The sequence below is a fragment of the Periophthalmus magnuspinnatus genome, chromosome 24, assembly GCF_009829125.3.
Source record: "Periophthalmus magnuspinnatus isolate fPerMag1 chromosome 24, fPerMag1.2.pri, whole genome shotgun sequence".
Lineage (NCBI taxonomy): Eukaryota > Metazoa > Chordata > Actinopteri > Gobiiformes > Gobiidae > Periophthalmus > Periophthalmus magnuspinnatus.
In genome coordinates, this window is record NC_047149.1 from 8,092,907 (window position 1) to 8,116,104 (window position 23,198).

The 23,198-nt window shown below is 36.9% G+C and overlaps 2 protein-coding genes across 2 annotated transcripts in view; one reads left to right on the forward strand and one right to left on the reverse strand.

The window, feature by feature from the left end:
- The window catches only part of aven (apoptosis, caspase activation inhibitor), a 50,995-nt gene that overhangs the window by 24,736 nt on the left and 3,061 nt on the right, over nt 1-23,198 (reverse strand). Inside the window, exon 2 of the mRNA XM_033991467.2 lies at nt 19,485-19,653. Coding sequence (XP_033847358.1) covers nt 19,485-19,653 — 169 coding nt within the window. The remainder of the gene's footprint in view (nt 1-19,484; nt 19,654-23,198) is intronic.
- Nucleotides 8,911-23,198, forward strand: part of chrm5b (cholinergic receptor, muscarinic 5b) — a 24,800-nt gene continuing 10,512 nt past the window's right edge. Inside the window, exon 1 of the mRNA XM_033991466.2 lies at nt 8,911-9,012. The gene's annotated coding sequence lies outside the window, so the exon portion shown is untranslated. The remainder of the gene's footprint in view (nt 9,013-23,198) is intronic.

The following is a 23,198-nucleotide window of genomic DNA, read 5'->3' on the forward strand; positions in this document are numbered from 1 at the left end:
GATTTTTTGTCTTGTTCCACTGTTGCGGCGCTTCGACCAATCAGATTAAAATAATCATCATGACGTTCCACGTTTTCCGATTGTTTTCAGTGAGAGCCATCCCAGATTGATAGTGTAGAACTCAATTAAAATGATAGGAACACCAGCTACAAGTGACACACGTATCTGATGTTCCTATCATTTAAAAAATGTATTGTTTGTGTAATATATATATATATATATATATATATATATATATATATATATATATATATATATATTCTATCTTTCTTTCTTGATGTCCAGTCTGTGACTTTTCTTCATCATGGAGATGTTTCACAGTATGGCAATATAAATTCTCATATCTGCATGGAGACAAGAAGGCGACACATCTTTGGAGAGGATGTATGCAATAGCAATAAAATATACCTGGAATCAAATAAATGCAATATTAGTATAATATTTATATTTAGTTTATATTTAAATATACTGTGGAATATTCTAGGCAAAGCTTGCAGTATAAAGACATACAATTGGAGGACTCACCGGCCAGAATAGTTACATGCAAATTTTTTTTATTTTTTTTTTTAAACAAAATTTTGGCTGGCCAGTAACTGGATCTATATGAACCATGACTAAAGACTCTTCTTGAATCCCTGTTGGGAAGGGAGTTGAAGAAGTTAAAATGAAATAGTATTATAGACATAAAAACGCAGTCACCTAAATAACCATATACCTTATGTGTCTATAGTAGGACAGGGCACTTTATAAGCTTCTCCTACTTTCAGTTAACACAATGTAACTACTTCCAAAACATGTATTTACCAAACTCAGTCAAGCACAGTCACCTTTTATCATTCTCATTACTGAAAACACAACAGTAGCTTGTTTTTGTGCCTTGGCGTGTGCAGATTTGGCTGATGTTGCTAATGAGCAGCTTGAGTTGACACTAAAATGTTGGAACGCCCGTACACATGTGTGTCTGTGTCATTAACAGGAGGCTGCTATTGTTATTTACCACATTCTGACACGACGTGGGAGGGCGAGCAAAACAATTATCTCTAATCGAAGCTGCGATGACACCACTAAACACAAGTCAGTTTGCCTTCAACAACATAACTGCCATTATCAATAAAAACAAGTCATTTCACCTGCTCCTTCTGGACCAGCAGCACTGCAGACATTTGTTTTCAAGGCAAAATAAGTGACAGACAGTGAAAGAATCATACAGGGAGAGGACACTGGAGCAACAATGTTCAATTACAAGCATGTCGCTTTCAAATACATCATAACAAAACTTCTGACCCCTCTGTTAGATCTGGGGTGGGATGTTAATAAGTAAATGTGTTAACCTGACTCTCCCCAGATTGATATGTGCAGCCCTCTGAATTAAGTTCTACTCCTCAATCTGGAACAATAACAGCGGAACTGAACGAAAAATCAGCTGTAGTTTTTCAAATACTGCTAAACAGTCCAAAGTATGTTTTGTTGGCATCGCCATCACGTCAACACGGAGCTGCTCAAGGTTATAAATGACAAGGTTATAAATGTGTCTTCCTCCAAAGAATATATTGTTTGCTTGGGCACTCAAAGACGTGTGGGTCTGGAAGTGTATCATGTCTCCCCGATTTCCGATGGTGTGATTGACAGGTAGGTTAATCAATTGGAGAAATACATGGTCCCTTCATGTCAAAACAAATATTCCCACTTATAATTAAAAAATAAATAAATAAATAAGAGGACTGAGAAACAGCTCAGGTTTCTGCAGGATCAACAAGCAAAGCACTAACATCTTTCGTATTTGAGCTAAAAGTTATATATTTAGGTCTGAATATCAAATTAACAGCTGAGATCGACATTTCCCAAACAGGGCATTCAAAAAGAATTAGGAGGAACGGGCTGACTACTCAAGTACATTACAAAATCAGCCTTTTTTTATCTATTATTTTTGGGTAAATTTAAATACATACATCTTCCTTTCACTGTTGGGCCACTGCAGCTTTAACATCAGGGCAAATACTTGACTAGGGCATTTAGTCTGGTGAAGATGATGAACTTTTAAACCTTGGAGGAGCACTTCTGTATAAACCAGATGACGTAAAGGCCTGGCAGGCAAACATTCTGAGCTCCAGGGAGGGACAAAGAATAAATATACTCACTGAATTATACAAACATGAGGGGGCAAAATCTACACAACAGAATTCAAGTTATGTGTTTGACGAAGAAACAAAATGAAGTGATGATGAAATTAGCAAATGCTGCAATTTTTGAAGTACCAAAATTTACTCCACAAATGACAAAATACCCCAAAACTGCCAGCCCTGTACAAACATGTTCTGAAATCTGATTCTTGATTTGGTTGTCATATATCAATCTTTTAGTCAATTTTTCCAGAAACGTTTAAAAGGTGAACTTTAAAACACAATTATATTATCTAATCACAATGCTTGTCAGAAAAATTACAAGTAAATATGTTCCTGAAACAAAATGTTTGAGAAGGAACTCTTAGCCCCGCCCACTCTAAGCCCAGTTGAACCATATCGCTGTCTGGGATAGTCACAGGAAATAGACAGTCGTGTCCACAAGCTTATCACTCAACAACGTCTGATTGGATAAAACTGTTGCTTGCTTATGGTTCTTATCCAACAAAAAGTATTTTAAATTTGATAGGCAGCATTATATATTCATATTTCATTCATTCATGTTTTTCACACATACACTTTCTAAATTTTAGATGCATATGGAAGACAACAAATACACGATGCATGATGTATGGAATTATGTAGCAAAGAAAAAAGATTTAAAAACTCATTCAAATCCCTCAGAAGTGACCCTTTGCCTTGTTGACAACACTGCAAACCCTTGGCCTTCTCTCCTCAAGCGTGCCTACATTCCATATGTGAGAATTTACGATGGAAATAGTGATGGAAATAAAGAAGACCATTACATGAAAAAGTGTGTCCAAACCTTTGACTGCCAGTGTAGCTGTAGCTGCTTAAAATAATCTCCTGTAGTTCAGGGAAAGGCCTTTTACTTCATAGACAAAATACAGGTCAAAATACAGAGTCAGGTACAAGCAAGCCATTACACTGCTTATCCCTTCCCAAAACATGTTCTCATTAGTTAGTTGGTATAAAACGCATAAATCATACAAAAATAATGAAAAGCAAAACTAACTATATATAAAAAAAAGCCAATAATACTCCCCATGTACTAATTTCTCATGCATACTATAATGAATACAGTTTACACAACCAAGTCCAATCCATCACGCTTTGGACCTGTGTTAAGTCATATTTTCAGAACTACGGTAGCATAAAACGGCACCATGATGGAGTATTGCTGTCATGGGGATTTAGCATGTAGGAGGCGGCCTGTAAGAAGTCCAATTTACACAAACCCAGTCCTTTTCGGTTTCTCTCCTCAGCTCATTACGGCGTGTCCTGCGGGGCTAGAGTAAACATGTCTCATATTGATTTGAATGCATTGCTTTTTTTTGTTTTTGTTTTTTTGCTGATAATCAATACCGACCCAGAGGCTTTACCGTAGTGGTCCGAGAGGGTAAGGTGGGGAGGGGTGGGGAGTGGTGGTGGGGGGTCGTATGCTTGGTGTGATTAGATGAAAGGAGAGAGAGAGAGCGTTCAAAGCTGTGAAGCGGTGGCCCGTTTACTCAAGCTGTTCAATCAAACTGAGTGCGGATGAAACAGCTGGGACTCCACCGGCGTCTTCAAATATGACGCGCGGTGCTTACAGGCACTGTATACAGGAAGAGATAGGGACGCTTAAGAGATAGGAGCATGGGTTATATGGCACAGAGAGAGAAGGAGTGAGAGAGACAGCGAAACAGAGAGGGCATGCATAAGTACAATAAAGAAAGGATGGGCGAAATATGACATGGTAATAAATGCCTGTTTTCCCCCAAAGAATATATCGTCTGCTTGGTCAGCCAAAAACGTGTGGGTCTGGAACTGTATGGTGTCTTCCTGATTACCGATGGGTGTGACTGATAGGCAGATTAACCGATTGGAGAAATGTACGGTCCCTTCGTGTCAAAACAAACTTGGTGGCTTACAATAAAAAAATAAAATAAAATAAGGGGGTCGAGAAACAGTTTGGGTTTCTGCAGAATCAAAAAGCAAAGCATCTTTCGTATCTGAGTCAAATGTTGTATATTTGGTTCTGAATGATACCAGAATATTTGATGAAGAAGGGTAAAGAAAGAATGGGGATTCAGGTGTAGTTATTATAAGTGGTTAATTTCATGAACATAAACAAGACACTTTGAATCCGTGTAGTTTGACTCAAAAAAAACAAAAACAAGAAAAACCCTGCTCTGTTGTAGTGACTGGCCGTAGACCTCTCAGTTCCAAAGACCCAAGCTGAATGACTGGACCTAAAATTTGACTGATTACACAGCCTTATAGTGTGCATAGGCAAGCTGATGAGTGGCCAGCTTTAGTTGCTGTTGAAATCCTGCTCTATTGTGGTGCCCTTGGGCAAGACGCTTGACAAAGAATCAATCGGTTGGCCCCTGGACAGAGGTAGCTAGGGCAGTAGTTAACCACCACCAACACAACACTGAATAAATAATGCATAAATCAATGAGAGTGTATAACTGTATATGAGAAAAAACTAAGATGGAAGCATTGTTATTTTGGAAAATTACATTCACACAGAAGAAAAGAAATTGAAACTAGATTTTTTTGAGACATCAACAGCACAATCGTAAATGCCATAAATCTCATTTCCTAGGGATCATGAACTACTCTGTGCTGGATAATAGGCAGCGTTATGTAATGTTTCTGAAGTGTAGTGTCTCCAAATGACACAGTAGCATCAGTCAGTATCACTTGTGCTTACCTGGGCTAAAACACAGCGTGGTGACAGGGCAGGGGTCAGCTACAGGGCGTGTTGTGTAATCCGCTGTCGTCATTATGTTTTTCCTCTCTACAACATGGACCACGCGCGCTATCTCGAGCATCTTTTTACTAATCAAGACTCAAGCACCCTCAGCACACTTTTAATTTGTGACAAAATATGGGACCGCACTTCAACACATGTGCTGTTAACAAATGAGTAACAAACCCAACATGCCAGAAGAATGACTCTGAAGTAGGGTTGAAAATGATATGGAAATATACGGGAAATATGAGCATGGGTAACCTCAGAGGAGCGCAACAACCTGCCCATCTTGTAACGTTCTCTCAATCTGGGGGTAATTTAGTTTGTTTCATAGAATTTTCAGAAAAGATATACAAAAATCAATTAAAATATATTCCTGAAACTTAAACATATTTGTAATTTTACAGTTTTAAGCAGTTTTGATCTTATGTAACTTTGTGGAGGTGGTCCTTCTTCTTCATGATTCCATAGAAAGTTAAACCATACTTCAGAACATTCTCCATGTAGATAGTTACCACATAGTGCCTTTAAAGCTACTATCCATCTATAGCAAGACATTATGAGCGGGATCTGACGACAAACCTCTACCCAGAGCACCCTACTTCAAAGGCTCTCCCAGGAGGACCCTCACCTGACTTACTCCTATCTAAAGGTCCCTGATGGAAAACAAATAGCAGAACTAAATAACAAAGTTCTACTGGAGTATAATCAGCACATCTCGCGTAAAATAGTGTTTATGTTGTTAAATCGTTAAACTATTATGGATGTTGATATGGAAGTTTAGTGCCCATGTGCAGTTTGGGTTCATATATCACCGGGCCTACGGCAACACACATGGACAATCTACTATGCTATATTACATCATTGTACTTGTTGACAGGATTACCTGTCTAGTGATACCTGTGAAAACATGTTTTAAAGTTTTATTTACCCTGCACAAATAGACCAGAACAGAGACAACTCAAAACTTATTGATTTCAGATTGGTCATTTATTTGGTGATTAAATGTATGATTTTTAGCCCTTCTTTGAAGTGCTTCAGTCTAATAAAGTACCCTTTTAATATGACATTTATTATCTTAAATAACATTTAACAGGCAGTGATGATAAACAAATGATAAAAAGTGTAATTAAATAGTTACAAAGCAAACTAATGAAAAGGGACCTGTGGATAAAGGTAAAGGTCCCAGGAGGGTCCTCCTGGTGGAGCCTTTGGGGTAGGGTCCTCTAGGTAGAAGACTGCAGCCAGACTGTTGTGGAAATTAACTCTCCATAAATTTTAACATTGACAGTCAATAAACTATTTCCATATTAATAAGCAGAATGAAAAACACTCAAAACACTCAACACGCAGGTATAAGAATTCATATTGATTACAAATGTAGAGGCAGCTTCTGTGAGCATCAAGACAAAAACCACACTTACCTACCAAGTGTCATAACTTTGTCATTTTAAATTACCCACGCAATCATTTATTTAAAAATAATGAAATAACTAAGTACGTTGCCAGTTTGGACGGGTATGTTTGGATGATGCTCAGTGAAACCCAAATGCTCCTACAATCCGCTTATTAAATTAAATTGGCCAGATTTTTAGTTGAACATTTGGCTGGGAATACTTCAAGATGATAAGGTCTAGGAATAAAAGGAGAAATTGGGCACTTAGCTTGAAATGAGTTCAGCTTGATTGTGCTCTTCTGTATCAAACTTTCAGTAAAAAGCAGTGGTTCTCAAACTTTCTACAACTAATTCTCCAATGAACTCCCTTGCGGTTGGTAACAGACAATTATGGGACAAATTATACAGAATTACATTTGGTTAGAACAGTGGTTCTCAAATAGTGGGGCGCGCCCCCCCAGGGGGGCGTGTATGACTCCGCGTATGACACTGTAGTACTGTAGCGCGCGCACAGCAAAGAGCAGGAGAGAGCGAACAGATCGTGGCACAGGGCAGTGAACAAGAAACACTTTTGCTAAAGAAACACTATGGAAAACATTTTAACAGGAATGAAAAGAAAGGCGGATATAGACGGAGGTAAAGTCACCCGAAAAATAAGACGAGGAAGTCTCATGAAGAGTATTTAGCACTTGGCTTCACCGTGACTCCGGTGGGACACGAGGACAGACCGGTGTCTGCTGTGGCAGCGGACAGTATGAAGCCAAATAAGTTAAGGCGCCACCTCATTACACCTCAGTCACGCTGATAAGATGCTGGAGTTTTTTCAGCGTAAACGTGCCAAATATTGCCAACAATCATTCCGCTTTGTAAATGTCACTTAAAGCAGCAAGCACTGAGCATCATGTAAGGTGGTGTACCAAATTGCTAAATTACTTGTTTTAATTTGATATTTATTTAATTTTAATGTATTATTTTGATATTTATTTAATTTTAATTTTATTTGATATTTAATTAAATATTAAATATAATATTTAATATTTAATTAAATATTAAATATGATCGGGGGGGGCGCAAAAAAATTTCTTCTTTATGGGGGGGCATGATAGAAAATAATTAAGAAGCACTGGGTTAGAACACCTCAAACATCATTGCCCATGACATCAAAACCACGTCCCTGATATGTGCCGATGCCAAGTAATATTTCAAAATCTATAAGAAGGCTTACAAATGGAAAGCTGGAATAAAACGATTGTTTAAATGTTTATTAAGAATTAAGTTTTCATTTCAGTTTATTAAAAGATAATGGTTTGTAAAAATTGACTGATTTATTTGGGATATAATATAATTTGTTGCATAATTTATGACTGTATATAAACATACAGGCACATCTTTAAGTTCCATGTTCTTTTTGTATTAAAACTCACTCGCTCGTTTGAAAAGACACATTTGATGCAGTGGAGACAAACTCTGAATGACACATGAGAATGACATATTGCACACAGAAAATAAAACAATGCTTTATGTAGAGCTGTAGCAACAGTAATACCCAGAAACTAATGAATACGAAAACTAGTATCAAAACTGGACTATCCCTGAATAACTTTAGAATGGAGCTATATCAGAACTAGTAAAAGATGACATGGTGACTTAAAAGAAACTAGAATTTTGCATTGAAAATTGTATTCTGACAGTTCTATCAAATGGTGTAGGATATTGAAATTTTAGTATTGTGACATAACTAGCTTCAAGTACAGTGAATAAGGACTAAACCAAGTCAAAGGTGTGATTAACCGTGTCTAAGGTGTGATTAACCGTACTTAAATCAGGACACCAGATCTAAAATTGTCAAAGCAGCGCAGTTACTCAACCCACAGTTTCACAACCACTTCAAACGTCATCAGCAGCCTCGTCTACAATGACATCCACTCTGGCTCCTCCTCCTCACACCCCTCCTCCTTTTAGCCCCTCCCTCCGCCTCCTCACCTCCTCCGTCCATCTCCATCCATCCACCCTGCCTCTCACATGTTGCAGAGTGAGTGCCATGCTGCTCGGAGGATGAGGCTTGTTGCCATGTGGGAATTTCTACACAAAAATCTGCCATCCAAGAGGAAGATTGATTTGCGCTGGAAAAATTCTGGAGATATTACAACATTGCTTCGAAACTTTTCCTTCCAAAGTCCTTGTAACTAGTTTTGTCTTTTAATACTTTTCAAAACTAGTAGCTTTTTAATGTTGAATACCTTCGGATGTACCCAGCAATTTATCTAGGTTTGGAACTGCCGCAAAGACTAGCAAAACCGCTACGCAATGTTTTAAGACTGACTTAATTAATTCTTAAAAAAAGTTAAAAACATACCTTGCGTTTCTTTAGCAAACTCGGACTAGACATCTTTCACACTCACAGTTCTAAATCCAGCACAAAAAATAGTACCTACCAAATCGCCCTGTCTCGAAACTTGTTTGCTGGAGAGTGGATCGCGCCGTACTTAGCAACTGGTGAGGATGAGCGGCGCTGCGATGACCTACGTGTATTTGGCGAGAGTGTTTTTCACCTCGTTGGAGAGGAGGAGAGGAGCGAGCCGCGCAAGGGAGCAGGGGAGGGGACGAGGAGGAAGGAGGCAGTGAGAGTGGACCAAGGTGTGAAGCTAGGAGGCAGGAGACACACGGGCACTGGAAAGTCAAGTCTGCAACAACTCTGCAAAAAAATTGTCAAGATTTTTCTCTCAAATTCCGAGGTGAGTGCGTGGGTGATTTTGAATTTTACTACTTGGCAGGAATTTCAACTTTGAATATTTCTCGGAAGGATATTAGCGGGTTAATGAATAGTGGAAAAACTGCTGTGTATCGTCAGTTGTCATCCCAGGCTTGCTCAGTCCACTCTAGGCTGCATAATATTATTGTCTGGTCCGTTCTTACACAACTGTGAATGTTTATTTTATGCTCAGGATGTGCACAGAAAGGAATATGAGCCATCAATCAAAGTCAAAAGGCATTACAAATGGCGGGACCTTCGCTACATGCTACAAGTATTCCAAGTTGAAGGTTGACAAACTCTCACATTGTATTTTAAGAATTGTAAGAGAGAGATAAAAATGAATTTGTGAAGTGTTGTTTGCAAAGCCGCTGAAGGACACCTATGCCAGGAATCCAGTGCCAATCCAGAGACATATTTAAACTAGCTGTCTTATGTGCAGTTATAAAAATGTAAATATTATCATTTGTAATCTGTCTCTCAACCGAACCAAGACCGAACCAGGACAAAAACAAGACTAAACTCATAAAAAAATTAGGACTGAACAAATAGGACTAAGCAGATCTAAAACAAGAACTAAACTGGCTATGATCTAGGATTAAGCCAGGACTAAGCAGCTGAGACAATTTGAGACGATTATAATTAATATTTGAGACAATATTAATTATAATCCTCTGTGCAATTAATACAATTTTAATTGAGACATTTCTAATCGTCAATTATATGTTTGGGTCTTTTTAAAGTAGAGATATATAGCACAGTTCAGACTTTGGACAAAGAAATTTCTCTTTTTTGGTATTAAATGGCACTGATTCAGATTTTGCATGTCCATGAATGTAATACTGAAAGCTGTTTTAATTTAATATTTGAAAAGGAAAAAATATCTAATCAAAAATTTAGATCAAATTGCGGAAAAATACATTCCTCCATATCCAGACTTGAAAGAACTATGTATACTTTTCGCTGATTTATTTGTACAGAGTTGAAAATGCATTTTTGAATGGCCAGCATCATAGCAAGGAGTCAAAACTGCACTGCTAAATTGAGGCGTCATCCAAAAAAACTGAAATTTTCTCTCTACTTCAAGCTGCTAGTATTTGAAGATGAAAGTGTTGCGAGAGTCTGGGATCTGCTAGCGGCTTTATATAGCATCCCACATCCTCTCTGCTCCATCTCCATCGGCATCTCTTTGCTGTCCTATCGTAATGATCCAAAGAACGACCAACAAAGCAGCTATGATGTTTTTTCCTTTTTTCATTGCTGTGGAGTCTAGACCTCATTCCTCTGCAGTATTGACGCTTTCAAAAACTAATCAAGTATCTGTACTGACACTAGGAAATAGAAATACCAAAAATGAGATTGGGGTAAGCCAGGGCTATACTATTAATTGGGACGAAAGAAGTAGGAATTAACAGATAAAATGGAAAATGGATTTTTTTAAAACTACCAGACCAAAGTGAAACCAGAACTACATGTTCTTGACTAAAACAGGGTCAAACCAGGGTTAAACATAAATGCATAAACCTACAAGAGTAAAGCCAACACTAAGCCAAATAATGTTCATCTAGGACTACTATGAACACAAGTAGTAAAAGTTTTTGCTTTCTTTGAATCTGATTCTTATCTTTATCTTTATTTATTTATACAGGGGAATCCAATACAATACAAACTGAAAAAAGCAATCTAAAACAAATAAGTCCATATAAAATATCAAAAGGTATGTGTATAATAGTTTGTTATCAGATTATTAAATTGCGACTGTGTCACCAAGATATCTGGTTTTGCTTTTCCTTGGAGTGTATTCCATTTTTCTGAAGCAAAAACAGCTAAAAGCCTCTTTCCCATCTCAATTCTGGTGTGGCTTGTCCTTAGCCTCATACAGTCATGTGATCTGGTATTAAATTCCATACCAATACTTAGCCTTAATGTATCTTTCAAAACAAGTACCAACAATTTAATTTATATTTTAGCAGTCCGATACCATAGTGTGTGGATAATGACAAAGAGTGCAAATAGACCCTAAAGCACATTAGCTCTGGTGCTTTAGCTAGACCTGTCATGATAACAAATTTTGAAGCACAATATATCACTACAGAGAACTTCAGCGATAAAAAACAATACTGAAACTACTTTATGTCATTGATCAAGACTTAAATACAGCAAGACCATTCCCAGTAAACCATTTTAAATAGACTGTGTCATTAAAAGACATGAGCTGCATCAAATAAACAGCAGAATGTAACAATAATTAGCCATAAAAGGGACTTATTCACCCCTCCACAGCTCAAATCTTATCGTATTACAGTTGTATTTGATTAGATCACAGCTATTTCTTCCTGGAGATACTTCGAATACTGCCATTGTGTCCTTGAGCAAGACACTTCACCCGCCTTATACGAGTGTGTGATTGATTGGCGGTGGTTCGAGGGATTGTTGGTGTAAACTGTGAGCCGTGTCTTTGTCAATTAGCCCCAGGGAAGAATTAGCATATCACTATTAAGTATCGGGAATAAATGTATTTCTAAACCAACTAAAATACGTTACCTTTTTATGAAGTATAGTCGTATATGTTCATACTGTCCTGTATCCTTGACCTCATTCCGTTGCTGTTTTGACACTTGCGTCCGCGGTCTAATTCAGTATGTGTAATGACGCCGGAACATCGAAACACACAGCGCGGGTGATTGGGCCGATTCATCTCCGTTAGCCAAGCATCTCTCTGTTTGTCAATCCAGTTAGTTGAATCAGTGAAGGCCTAACGCTATTAACTTCTGTCTTATTATGATTGAGACTTGATAGGTGCCCATTAGCGGGTGTGGTTAAACTTAGAGCTGCAGGCCAAGAGGATGGATATGTCTACTAATGTGTACTGATGAGATGACCAAGTTGCGAGCGAGCTAAACAGTATTGAAAGTGTGTTTGTAAAATAGAAATGCATATTTTTTCAGTCACATGGCAACTTCCAATTTCTTGGTTTGGAAATACGGCCTTATAGTGATCATAATATTGTGCTAGTAATATAGTCGACGATGTACCTATGGTTGCGTAATGGCGCCTTTTATAAGTTCTGCATTCACTCCAGTCCAGATTTTAATGCTAGGTTTCATTGACGCAAATACAGGGATCTAGAGACATCGTTTGGACACACATGAGCCCATCGTCCAGTTTCTCGTTTTAAGTCAAAAGATTGTTTTAAGTGTGGACAAGATTATCAATAGACCCAGCATCAAACAACAGTTGAATGGTGCCGTGTGTGCAATCGCCGTGGTAACTGCACAATCAACCCCCAACAATGCACAGGGCGAGAGGAGACCTGACAAAATGAGCACCCCTGAGGATACAATGCGGCTGACAGTTCTATCTTTATTCTAAATGTCAACTGAGGTTTTCAAAGCAATCGATAAACAAAATCCCCAAGGACGTACACATGAAATACTGCCATAATATAAGACATGTCTGACTCTTTTTTTTTACCATCTCATTTTGAAAATACAATGTTTTTTTTTATACCAATTGTTATTGTATGAAAAAGCTGCATTCATGTTAAGCCTGAAAGATTATTTGCAATCAATCTAAAATCACAATATTAGAACGCAATTAGCAAATCACAAAAGGCTGCAATTTTTGAAGTACAATCATTTCCTTCACAAACTATGTGTCCTGTCTCATTCTGCATACAAACTGCTAAACCTGTAGTTTAGATCTGTTTTGAAATGTGATTCTTCTATTGTGATTCATATTTCTGTCTTTTCGTCAATACTCCTGGATGTGTTGAAATGATGAAACTTTGAGCAGAATCCCATTATTAAAACATAAATTGCAAATCTAATCGCAATTGCATAAAAATTACCATTTCATATTTCTGTAGCTCTAGTTCATAATTAATTCAAATGTTTATGCTTTGTATGTTAAAATATGCACTGTGAATTTAAGCAAGATTTTCTTTTCCTTGAACCTAACGCAATCAATAGGACTCAAGGTGGAGGTCTGCTCTCAAAACACATGCCATTTTTTACAATATTTTAACTTTTCCTCCACGATCTGGGTTAAAAGCGGGCACTGTATTCTAATGGTGTGTCCTTGGGCAAAGCATGTCAGTCACTTTAACTATAAAATATGTTGATATGATTGATGTTGGTTGAAGGGGAATAAGGCACAGATTGGCAGTCTCTTAGAATAATGGTGACTGAAAAGTTAAACAATACACAAATTTGTAATTGTTTTGAATGTGATCAAAAGCAGCATGACATACAAAAAATCCACCTTGACTAGGGCTGTCACAGCACAAGAGCTCAAGTGGCCGCAGTAACCACATTTTGCATTTTAATGAGGTTCCACACACCTGCCAGGCATAATTTTCCTATTCAACTATAAACCAATTCATGTTTACGGACCTCGAAGCTGCAGAGACACTGGGAATATGTATCAGAGGACAGTGGCAAGAGAGGAAAAGATGCCTCCAGCCCTTTAAGAAAAGGCATGTTGGTGCTAAAGCTGAACGCTAGTGCGTTGCCGCTTTCCTTCAGTCAGAGGGCTCAAATCTCAAGCAGATGAGGTTTGACCATGGATGTACAGGCTTTATGTGTTACTTATTGGACAAGCAGGACATCTGAATGCAAATCCACTCATCAGGCAGCTCTAAAACCATGTGGCCCAGCCCTCAATAACCTGCGCTCTGCCCACAGAGCTGACAAGTGTCCACAAGCTCTGTCACACATGATTTTACAATAGGACAGCTTTAGAACATAACACAATGGTATATTCTCGTAACTCATCTCTAAAACTAAATACGTTTCTGACGCACGCACACGTATGTCTGTCACTAGCGATAATAGCGATATAAAACAAGTACAACCCCAATTTCCATGTATTAGTATGGGCCTGTGTGCTGTACCACATACACCACGGTGCTGAGGCACAGAAAGTTACCGCAAGGGAAATTCTTTAACCGCAACAGCTCTAACCTGGATCACCTTCAGCTGACAAAAGTAGAAATCATTTTTGCAGGCGTTGAAACTATTTTTTTAACAGCCAGACATAAAACCTGAAGATTACAATACAGCTGCTACCACCTGCTCCCCAAAGTAACCATAGCACTCGATGTATTTTACACATAGTGATGTTAAAAGCCTTGCTATTTGTACAGGCAGGTGTTAGGACATAATAACCACCTAAGAGAAATCTATCTGGCCTTCGACTCAATTCAAACAGTTGTGTGTACGTAATTACCCCATCAGGCTGTGATTTGTCTAAACAAACTGAGAACACTGTGGCCTCCATGGGGCAATGGCAAATAGCCACTATTACCTCACTAATGTGAATAGACTGTATTCTGTTACTGAATTTCTCCAGCCGAGCCGCTCTAATCAAACTATGTTGAATAGGCAATATAAATGTATATTAAATGTTCAAGGACGACCAATAAGCCAAGAGCGTAATCAGCCATTTTAATTACAAGTTAATTGTACATTTTCTATGAGATTTACAAGAACAATAAGTGAAGTAATTAACATGGTGATTCAGCATCCTATGAGCATTCTACCATAGTCCAGTGTTTAAATGGTTCAATTTTGCATGCCAACTTTTAAGAAATAAAACTGTGCTCCAATGGTATTAAAGGTATAAAAAAATATTCCAATTAACTGCTATGGACCACATATTATAAAAGGTTCAATATTCAATACCACAATGCTAGTAAAACGCTTCTTAGACAATATCATGTGCTCTTATAATAGTTCTGATATATATCAAGACCATTTAAAAACTTTTCAAAAGGTCCAATTTTGTCTTATTGCATGCATTTGTTCAATAGTCCCTAGCTTCAGTACAAGTTTCCGTATTGACCAGTATCTGTGTAAAGATTTTTTGGCCACCCTCCTCAATACATCTGTGCTGTCAAAATGCTGCTGCTTTGCTCATCTTGTAAGATCTAAATTTGTGGTTCTGAATTGTCTTTGTCTAGAATACGCCTCAGATATCCACATGGACCTGCACATGAACAAAGACATATGGAACACAAGTCAAAGGACAGTGCACAAATAAAAAAAAGTGGACATTTTCATTGGAAAAAGTCACTTAAAGGAATGTTAAGATCAATACAAACCTGTGAGCTCTATTCACTAAACACAATTCAGCGCTTTAGGATACGTCTAATATTTCAGCACTTTAGGGGAAAAACAATGTATATAGAACTTTAGGGTACAAGCAATACATACAGCACTTTAGGGTACGTGAAATACTTCAGCACTTTAGGGTAGGTGTAATACTTCAGCATTTTGAGGAACGCACAATTCTAACGTGAAGTTGTTGTTGTCTGTGGTCCTGATGTTTGTGTGTGTTTGTGTGAATGTGTATGTGAAGAGTGGCTGTTAATTTTACCATCAGCCTGTTCATAGATACTTACATAGGATACAATATGTTAATTATTATGTACTGTCCCTTCTCTAAATAATAAATTATATAAATAAATGAACGTGGTCTGCAGTTAAACTTTTTGGGGTTTTAGTGAGTGTTTAGGTGAGTTTTTCACTGACAAATTCCAGATTTCATGGACACGGTAATTGGCCATAAAAATGGACTTTAGAAAGCAGTGCCGCCCACATACAATTAAGCGTCCTCAGGAGAGCGGGCATGGTGCTGTATGCCGTGACTAATCTGACAATGTGGGCAAAACAGAGAGAGAGAGAGAGCAGTCACACAGACAGTCCTGAGAACGCACCTTTGGCATTTACTCCAGCACTCGCTAATGTGCCGGGGAAACAGCACAACATAGAGCCGTTAACACCAGGAGGGAGGGTCAAAATGGATGCCACTTCTCTGAACATAAACAGCACACAATTTCAGCACAATCCCACGGATCAAATGTCTGCAGTATGAAAATGATGGTCTATTGTACATTTAGACAAAAGTTTAAGAATGAGAAAAACATTTAAAATGTATCATTATAGTAAACTAACTATTCTAGCTTTTGTGCTTGTGTCTGCTATATAGTTATAATCTATGACATGATTATGTCATAATTAGCACATTTTAAATCACAGTATTCATCTAAAAACGATTTAATAAAAGAAACAAGTCCACTGACCTCTGCGTTAGAAAACTGGTGCCTAATGGGAGCTACACAATAAAGAGTCATAGAGCAGTTTTTATTCCAATGGATAGCTGCAGATCACATTAATGAATGGAATTTTGTTGTAATTATGCAGGGCAAGTGGTCAGGCTTTAAATAAATGAATAAAAATTATATATTACAATGTAACAATATAATATCTTATATTCTATCTTTATATTATCATATATAATATAATATAATATATTTTTGTATAGTTAGTTCGTAAATACATGAATAAAAAAACATATACTACACATTTAATATTATGTAGTATAGTCAGAATGTAATATAAAATGCATTTCATATTATTTTGTATAAAAAAACAGTACATTTCACACGTAGAAGGTGGAGTTTAGTGATCTTGTCCTTTCTTGTTATCAGCAGTGACGAGTTGCATTAATTTACTCCCAAACGCAGATGGGCGAGCTCACATCAGAGGTGCTTCTCAACCATGAAGTTATGAACATCATATACAAATTGACCAAAGTTATACAAACTTTGTAACCATTCAAGCGTGCAGGGAGGATGGGCTACATTTAAGAGGCTCCAACATGTGTTTCATTGATGAGGACAGCTTCTTATTAGCACCTGCTCCATGACTCCGGAAAATTCACGAACGTCACTGCTGCTAATTGAGGAAAGGCTTAAAATAAAAATAATTTTAAACTGTCTGGGCTCATTTGTGTGGGCTTGGAGGATGCTAAATGTAGAATATGCTGCTGCGTCTGTCCCACTGGAGTTAAACAACATGCCAGATAAAATAAAAACTAATGAAAAGTGAAAATAACAATAAAAACAAACAGGAAAAAATCACATTTGTGTGATGGGTCCAAACCATTTGATTGTACTGGCCTTGGAGAATTATTGCAGTCCCTCAACAGAAAACATTTTATAATTAGAGCCAAACTTCAGACTAGACTCGGGGGGGACTAATTGGCAGTGTAGTGTTTAAACTGATTTGACTTCCCCGAGGGACACAGGCTTGAACAGTTCTTTAGATTTGAACTGAAGAGTATGGTAAAAGTAATAGGAAGACAATAGGAAATGTAAAGGTCCTGTATTATCTAAACCATTCGAGTTTTTAACCATGCTACAATGCTGTTCCTTCAAAAATACTTGTTTGACTTCCTCTCCAGAGCTAAAAAGGTTGGACCCACCTTGTGACATAAGTAGGAGACAATCTTTTCCCCACTTGTTTTTCCTTGCTGAGAAGGAGGGTCTAAGGACAGGAGATGTTCTGGAATCTCAGTTATCTATTTGCTTGTTTTCTGTTGATTAATTTGCTTGTCTGTTTCTCTTTCGTTGTTGATTTTCTAACTTTCTGTTGGTTAAATCAATTCAAATCAATGTTCAGCCCTAAGAGACAACTGCTGTTGTGATTTGGGGCTTTACAAAAATAAATTGAATTGAATTGAATTGAAGGGAACACATGTATTATTGTAAACTGTAAATAGGCCTGTCATGCTAACAAATTTTGAACTACCATATAGTTCTGAAGTAAATATAAATGATAACATTGAAATTTGTACCACTGACGTAATAACCCAAGAGCAGATTTAAACCACACAAACTATTCTAAATCTACAATACTGTACAAAAAAACAAAAAAACAACATGAACTGCAATAAATAAACAGCAGAATGAAACACTTTAGTTTTAGTTTGGATAGTAATAAGCCATAGAAGTTATTAATTCAAACATTTATAACTTAAATCTTATCATATTGCAAAAAAATAACCAAAAATGTCCCAGTAGTGCAAAGAAAATGTACACATGGCAAATATCGACCCCAAAACATATTGTTCCAGTTTTCATATATTAAACGATAAGTCGATAAAGTGACCATCATGACAGGCCTCGCTGTAAAACATGAAACCTCAAGGCCAAGTTGTCCAAAATTCTGATGTTATTGCTAAGGGCACCGGACAGACAAAATTAACAAAATTAACATTGTGAACAATATTAATTTTGAACAATATTAATCTTGGCTGTAGACAACTCCGTTAAAAATCCAAGACCGTCCAATTCACGATTTGAAATGACTGGATCTCAGTTTGATATGCAAAGTCCTACTTGTATGTTTTATGATTTATAATACAGATCAAATGTTTTTCTCATTATTGCCAACAACAACATTAAAAATATGCAAATAGAGAGAGCTATTGTATTGTTCCAGCGCCCTGACTGGTTTATGACAGTGGAGTAGTACGAAGCCTATGATGTTTGTAATAGACCACACATTTTTGACTTGAGTGTTAGAAATCTGTCCTCACAGCTTTAAATGACATTATGGTGCCAGTGCCACCAAATGTTTGTCACATCCCTCTGGTCAGTGAGACTTGGCCCTGGATTTCCTTAAATGTGTCGCTCAATCAACTCTAAAACTTGACGAGCTTTACTTAAGAAAAATTAGTTGTATTGAGCTTTCTGAGAATTTTTGCCTCAGTTCTAACAATTAAAACTATTATTGATGTTCAGTGAAGAATGGGGAAACAAGGGAAGGAGAGGGGTTCGCTTTTAGCTTTTTTCATTTTGAAATAAAAGGAGGTGAGGAAAAAATATGTATTTGAGAATACTGCAATTAATCCAAAGTTTCAACAATTAATTTAAAAGCAAAATAAAACTTAAAACGCAGTGTACCTAATTATTACTGTCTTAAAAATGTGAAAAATGTTTTGAAATGGCCCAAAGTTATTCCTCATTTAAAGCATTCCAAGTATCCTAACTATTCCCAGTAATGAGTTCCACAGCTTTTAGAGGCTGGAGCTGAGTTTTGCCTTCACGGTAATGCTAACAACAACTAGCATGCTAACCGCACACATTTATTCTCCAACGCTTAATAATAACCACGATAACCACGATAAACCAGGAGTAAAGCATGACTGAATCAAGAAAAATATTTTAAATAGTTACTTTAAGATCTATATGGAGTCTGTGAAATTAAATATCTTAGCTCGACATGCTGCCATATTTATATTCTTGCGATTTTGTGTCAACTAATATTGCTATAACAATCATTTTACCTCCAATGCGTAAGTATGCACTGGATACTAGAGTTGCAAGATTAATTGTAATTGACTCGAAATTGCAATTTGAATGGATGCAATTAGTAAAAAGCTGAAGTATATTTGAAGTACCATGATTTTCCTTCACAATCTAACGTCTTATTCTACATAAAACTGCTAACCCTGTAGCTTAGACCTGTCCAAACATGTTCTGAAATGTGATTCTTGTATTAGTGTCTCAGGACAATCTTGTCGTGTCCTGAAGACATGTTGCAGTACTTGTCAGAAAAAAAATTCCCAAATGGTTCACACATGAAGCATTAGCCTGAGCGAGTGTACCTGCTGACTGTAGTAGCACACTGTAGTCCTCCCCTCTCTGTGCGGGCATGTCCTCGTCCACCTCCTGTGTCTCGGAGCCTTCATATCTGTTCCAGTTGGACTCCAGTTTCCTCTTGGAGAACGACTGGGTCATATGATCATCTCCGGCAATGTCCCCTTCGTCTTGATCCTAGAAAAAGCACAAAACCAAGGCCATTCAAATCATCAGTTAGAAAATCACTGCCTTCACAAAAACTACATCATTGTGTCTATTTGTTTAGTTCTTTGACTTGCTGCTTGCACATTTGTCTTATTGGAAAGTCCTATTGGAAAGTCCTATTGGAAAGACTCTCCTGGTAATGAGCACACTGTTTAAAATACTGAACAAAAAATATTAATCATATAAACATTAAAAACAGGTGCAGGTGTCAGTATAAAATTTGCAAGATTATTAAAGTGCATTTGTGGCAACAAAGAATTAAGTTTTGCATGTCCTTCAAATATATTCCATTTTTGTGACGCAAAACAGCCAAAAGCCCTTTTTTGGTCAGCCCTTAGATTTATGCAATCATGTGATCTTGTATTAAAAGTTCCTGTATCAATGATCAACAAGCAAGTGAGATATTCATGCAGTCTATGAAGTAGTCCCTTATAAATACATTTTATAAAATTTCTCTTCTGACAGACAACAATGGCCAACTTACTTTTTCATAGAGTGTGACATCATTGGCTGGATTGTATTTTGGAGGTGATATGAAACTGTAATCTAGTGATATGATTTTCATTAGAGTTGGGTAATTAATCAAATTTTTATGGAGACTAAGTTTCAGACAGGTCTTAGGGCTGAACAATTCTGGAAAAATATCCGATTGCAATTGCGATAAGATTTGCGATTTATGTTTTAACAGTTGGATTCTGTTCCAAGTGCATGTTTTGTCCAGAGGCATTAATATTTGAGAGAAGAGACTGTGTTATACTTCATTCCAGGAGTGGGCCAATGTAGAGAACATTTGAGATAAGACTGAAATGTGAAAGGATAAACTAATACAAGAATCATATGAATTTTAGAACATTTGTAGAGGTCTAAACTACAGGGTTAGCAGATTTTTAGATAATAAGACTTTAAAATAACTGCAGTCTTTACAGTTAACTAATTACAAGCAATCAAATTGCGATTTCGATTCAATTGCCATTAATCTTGCAGCTGTATCATGTCTAATTCTCAATAATCTTGGGTATTTTTAATGGAGAGGTCTACAGCCAATCCCCTGTCAGTAAAAGCATGTGGTTTGGAGCTACACCTGTCACGATAACAAATTTTGAAATTCGATATAATTTGTATTGGTGGATCAGGATAACCCAAGAGCAGATTTAAACCACAAAAACTATTCTAACCATCTACAATATTGAATTAAATGAAACACTTTAGTACTTAGTTTGCATCTGTAATGAGTCATAGAAGTTATTAATTATTAACCTTTATTAACCTTTTATGGCTTAAATCTTATCGCATTGCCCAAAAATAACCCAAAAATTCCCTGCGGTACAAAGAAAATGTACACAGAAATGTGACTATTTAGCCTGTATCGCTTATGTTCAGGAAATGAATATTGAAAGCCATTTTTTTTTTGTTTTGAACATGTAAATTGTGACTGAAAACAGTATTAATTTTTCTGTCATATCACACAACCCTAATATTAAAAAGAGACAATTTTATTAGAGCTTCTTTATACAGCCGCTTCCACCAGATGAATGCAGCTATTATAGTGTTAAACTTATTCAAGACTCTGCTTCAGAAAGTCACTTTTTAAATAATAACTTTTAGCTCTGTGAATGGAAATAGACAAAGTGGGAGAGGTGTTTACATGCTCCCTTTTCATCATTACCTAGTTCTGAAAAAGAACCAGTCAATTTCAGAGCAGAACTATAGTGATTTTCTTCAATACAGACGTGTGACTGAGGCGAGCTATTCAACATCGATGTGCTTTGACAGTGGAGACTTCTTACAATGCTTTCCACAGACAATGACGAGTAACTATCAATAATCAGATATTAATCAATTCTAAAACTAGTAGGTATCAATACTAAAGTCACATTCACAGGACAGAAATGAGACTTTCCTGAATAGCTTCATAATGATCATGGGCTGTATCAGAACAAGTATAAGACACATATAGACACAGACTAGTATACACCCACGGACCAACTACCACTGAGGGATTACACAGATATAAGACCACATGGAAATATTAAAGAAAGTACCAGCCAGAGACTTACCACATGAAACACATTGTAAAAGTCTGGAAAGTGAAAATACTGTGATTTAATGTTGAAAATAGCATTCTATTGTCTGAAGAAAGACTGTTTTATTATCATCATGATATTGAAATCGATATCGAGTATCGAGTCTATTCCTTAGTATTAAAAATTTTACTACTGTGACAACACTAGTAGGCCTATAGTTTATTTCCATACAGATATATAAAAAATAAGACATTCCAAGTGTTAGTTTAGGAGTTACAATTCCACACCTTAACTGTTAAAGAATCAAATGCACTCTGACCCTAAGACTTGAATGCAATTTCAACATAGGATGTCATTGCTGTCATATACTGAGGACAGTGGCTTTGACACTTCTCAAAGTCACTTCTCGCTTAGATTACAGTAACGCTCACCTACCCCTGTCATCTACAGCGGTCAGAGGATTCATTCACTGTCATTTTACTGTCTTTTAACTTGTAAGGTGACCTTGATATATTGATATTATATTGTAATAAAATAAAATAATACAAAACGTTTGGGTTTATTGCAAACTGGTCTTACTTGTAGTGTCTGGAAAGTGAGGAGCTCATTTTGCTTTGCATTTTGCTCTGATTAGATAATTGGCATAAAAAACAAATTGGTATAGATACCATTATTGTCAAAAGTCAATAAAAAATCAGATACTAATCAATACCAAAACTACTCTTGAAACTAGATACTCATTTGATCGATATCGATATTTAAAATGTCACATTCACAAAGCAGAAATGAGCCTTTCCTGAATAGCTTTAGAATGTATCAGAACAAATATAAGACACATAGACTAGTATACACACATGGAGCACTGTGGAACCTACCTGGACGACTGAGGGATTACACAGATATAAAACCACATGGGAATATAAAATAAAGTACTAGAATTTAATGTTGTAAATCACATTCTATTGTCTAAAGAAAGTGGGTATTTTATTATCATCGTGGTATCGGATTCTGTATTGGGTATCAAGTCTATTCTATAGTATCAGAATCAAGTTTGAAATGTTACTATCATGACAAGGAAGCTTACATGTATTTATTTATTACATTTATGCAAGACTTCCATTTTTGACTGTGACGTTTGAACAAAGTCATGTCCAAAACCCTGGCTCGCTCAAGCAGGGATGACTCAGAGCTCTCCTGGGCCTGTTCTTTACTGCATAGTCCTCTGAAGCTTTCACAAACACACCATTCTAAACAGTGGTCATTAACACATAGCACTAATTCACTAGTGGTCTCCATGCAGAACAAATGGGTCAAGGTACAGTCCTGTATGAAACCTGGGCCACTGCAGTTCAAACTAATGAGCCAACCTGAGTCACTCCTTCCTACATAACGTCACAGAGCTTAAGCTGCTGTTTTCTGTTGTCATGGAGATGCGTCAAAGTCACTAGTGAGCATAAATCAATTCTTACATTTTTATTCATCAAAATTTTT